This window comes from Galeopterus variegatus, unplaced genomic scaffold (assembly GCF_000696425.1).
Source record: "Galeopterus variegatus unplaced genomic scaffold, G_variegatus-3.0.2 Scaffold1931, whole genome shotgun sequence".
Taxonomy (NCBI): domain Eukaryota; kingdom Metazoa; phylum Chordata; class Mammalia; order Dermoptera; family Cynocephalidae; genus Galeopterus; species Galeopterus variegatus.
In genome coordinates, this window is record NW_007728042.1 from 343799 (window position 1) to 345081 (window position 1283).

Consider the following 1283-nt stretch of genomic DNA (forward strand, 5'->3'; position numbering starts at 1 on the left):
CAGAGTTCTATGACAAGTGCCAAATTATTAAAATAAGATCAAGTTAGGTTTTACAAATTTTTCCCCCAGGATAACTGTTATAATGGCAGTGATGGGTTGTACTTGTATATATGTAAAGATATCAGTGCAATCAGTTACATCGATCTTCACATTTTAAGATGATTCAGCTGATTGTGCTTTTGTCTGCACTGGTGGCCAGGTAGACCAGTTATCCTTTCTACATCACACGATATAGTAAATGAGCAACTATCTTCTTAGTAATACAATCCCCTCTACTACATTGTCTCTCAAAGGGGGAACCTGGACTTCTTCTAGCAATATCTCTTGGAACGCCTGCTAATAATGCACATTTCAGGGTCCCATCTCACAACTACCAAATCAGAATCTCTGGGAATTGTTAACAACTCCTGAAGGTAATTTCTTACTCCAGTTGAAATTTTACATCAAAAGCTCTGTGGAATTTTTTTAATATCCCTCATGGCTTTGCCCAACACCTAATATAATAAGGAATATATGTATACAAGGCATGACTAACCTTGTGAAAGCTTCCATGGAAAATTTTTCTAATATCAGGTCCTTCAAAAGTAACAGTTTGAAAATCCCCACTGTGGTCATAGTTGAAATATGTTAGGGTTTTCCCACCATCTATTCAAACAAAGAAAAATAAAAGCATTTTAGAAAGAATTAAAATAGGTGAATAATTTTTCTAAAACTTCACTCGAGACAAAATAATGGATCTATTGCTTTGAAACTGTGTCTAGAACAAAGTGATGGGTAAGGAAATGATCTAAGTCCTCAGGTTGCTGCAGGCTACCAGTTGGTTAGATTATCTGATTTAACCACATGGTGATAGTGAGACTAGGACCCTGAGCACACCTTTCCTCTGTACTTCCTTGCCTATGATCTCATCCCCTTGACCCTCTGGAGAGGTTGTCTGAAGCTGCGAGTCAAAGCAGACAGGAAGGGAGAATAAAGTAAATAAAATGTTAAGGAGTAGAAACCAGGTCCTTTTCTTACTAACCCACTGCAACAACCAACTGTCCCAGGACATGCAATTTATACCATCCAAGGTATATCATTTATAATCAACAAACAAACAAACAAAAGCCTTCTTAATCCTGAATGCTTCATATTACAAGGAATATTTTATTATTAAAAAAATAGGATTTTTTCCTCACTAATTCATTCCTACATCACAATTTAATTCTTCACTTTGTTTTCAAAGGAACAAGTTAGTCTTAATCATTTTGAGACTTCTTTGGTTTCAAGTCCAGGGTGTATAC

The 1283-nt window shown here is 36.1% G+C and overlaps 1 protein-coding gene across 1 annotated transcript in view; it reads right to left on the reverse strand.

Annotated features, from left to right (window-relative positions):
- The window catches only part of COL14A1 (collagen, type XIV, alpha 1), a 165143-nt gene that overhangs the window by 77732 nt on the left and 86128 nt on the right, over positions 1-1283 (reverse strand). Inside the window, exon 28 of the mRNA XM_008579625.1 lies at positions 536-645. Within this exon, the coding sequence (XP_008577847.1) occupies positions 536-645 (110 nt within the window). The remainder of the gene's footprint in view (positions 1-535; positions 646-1283) is intronic.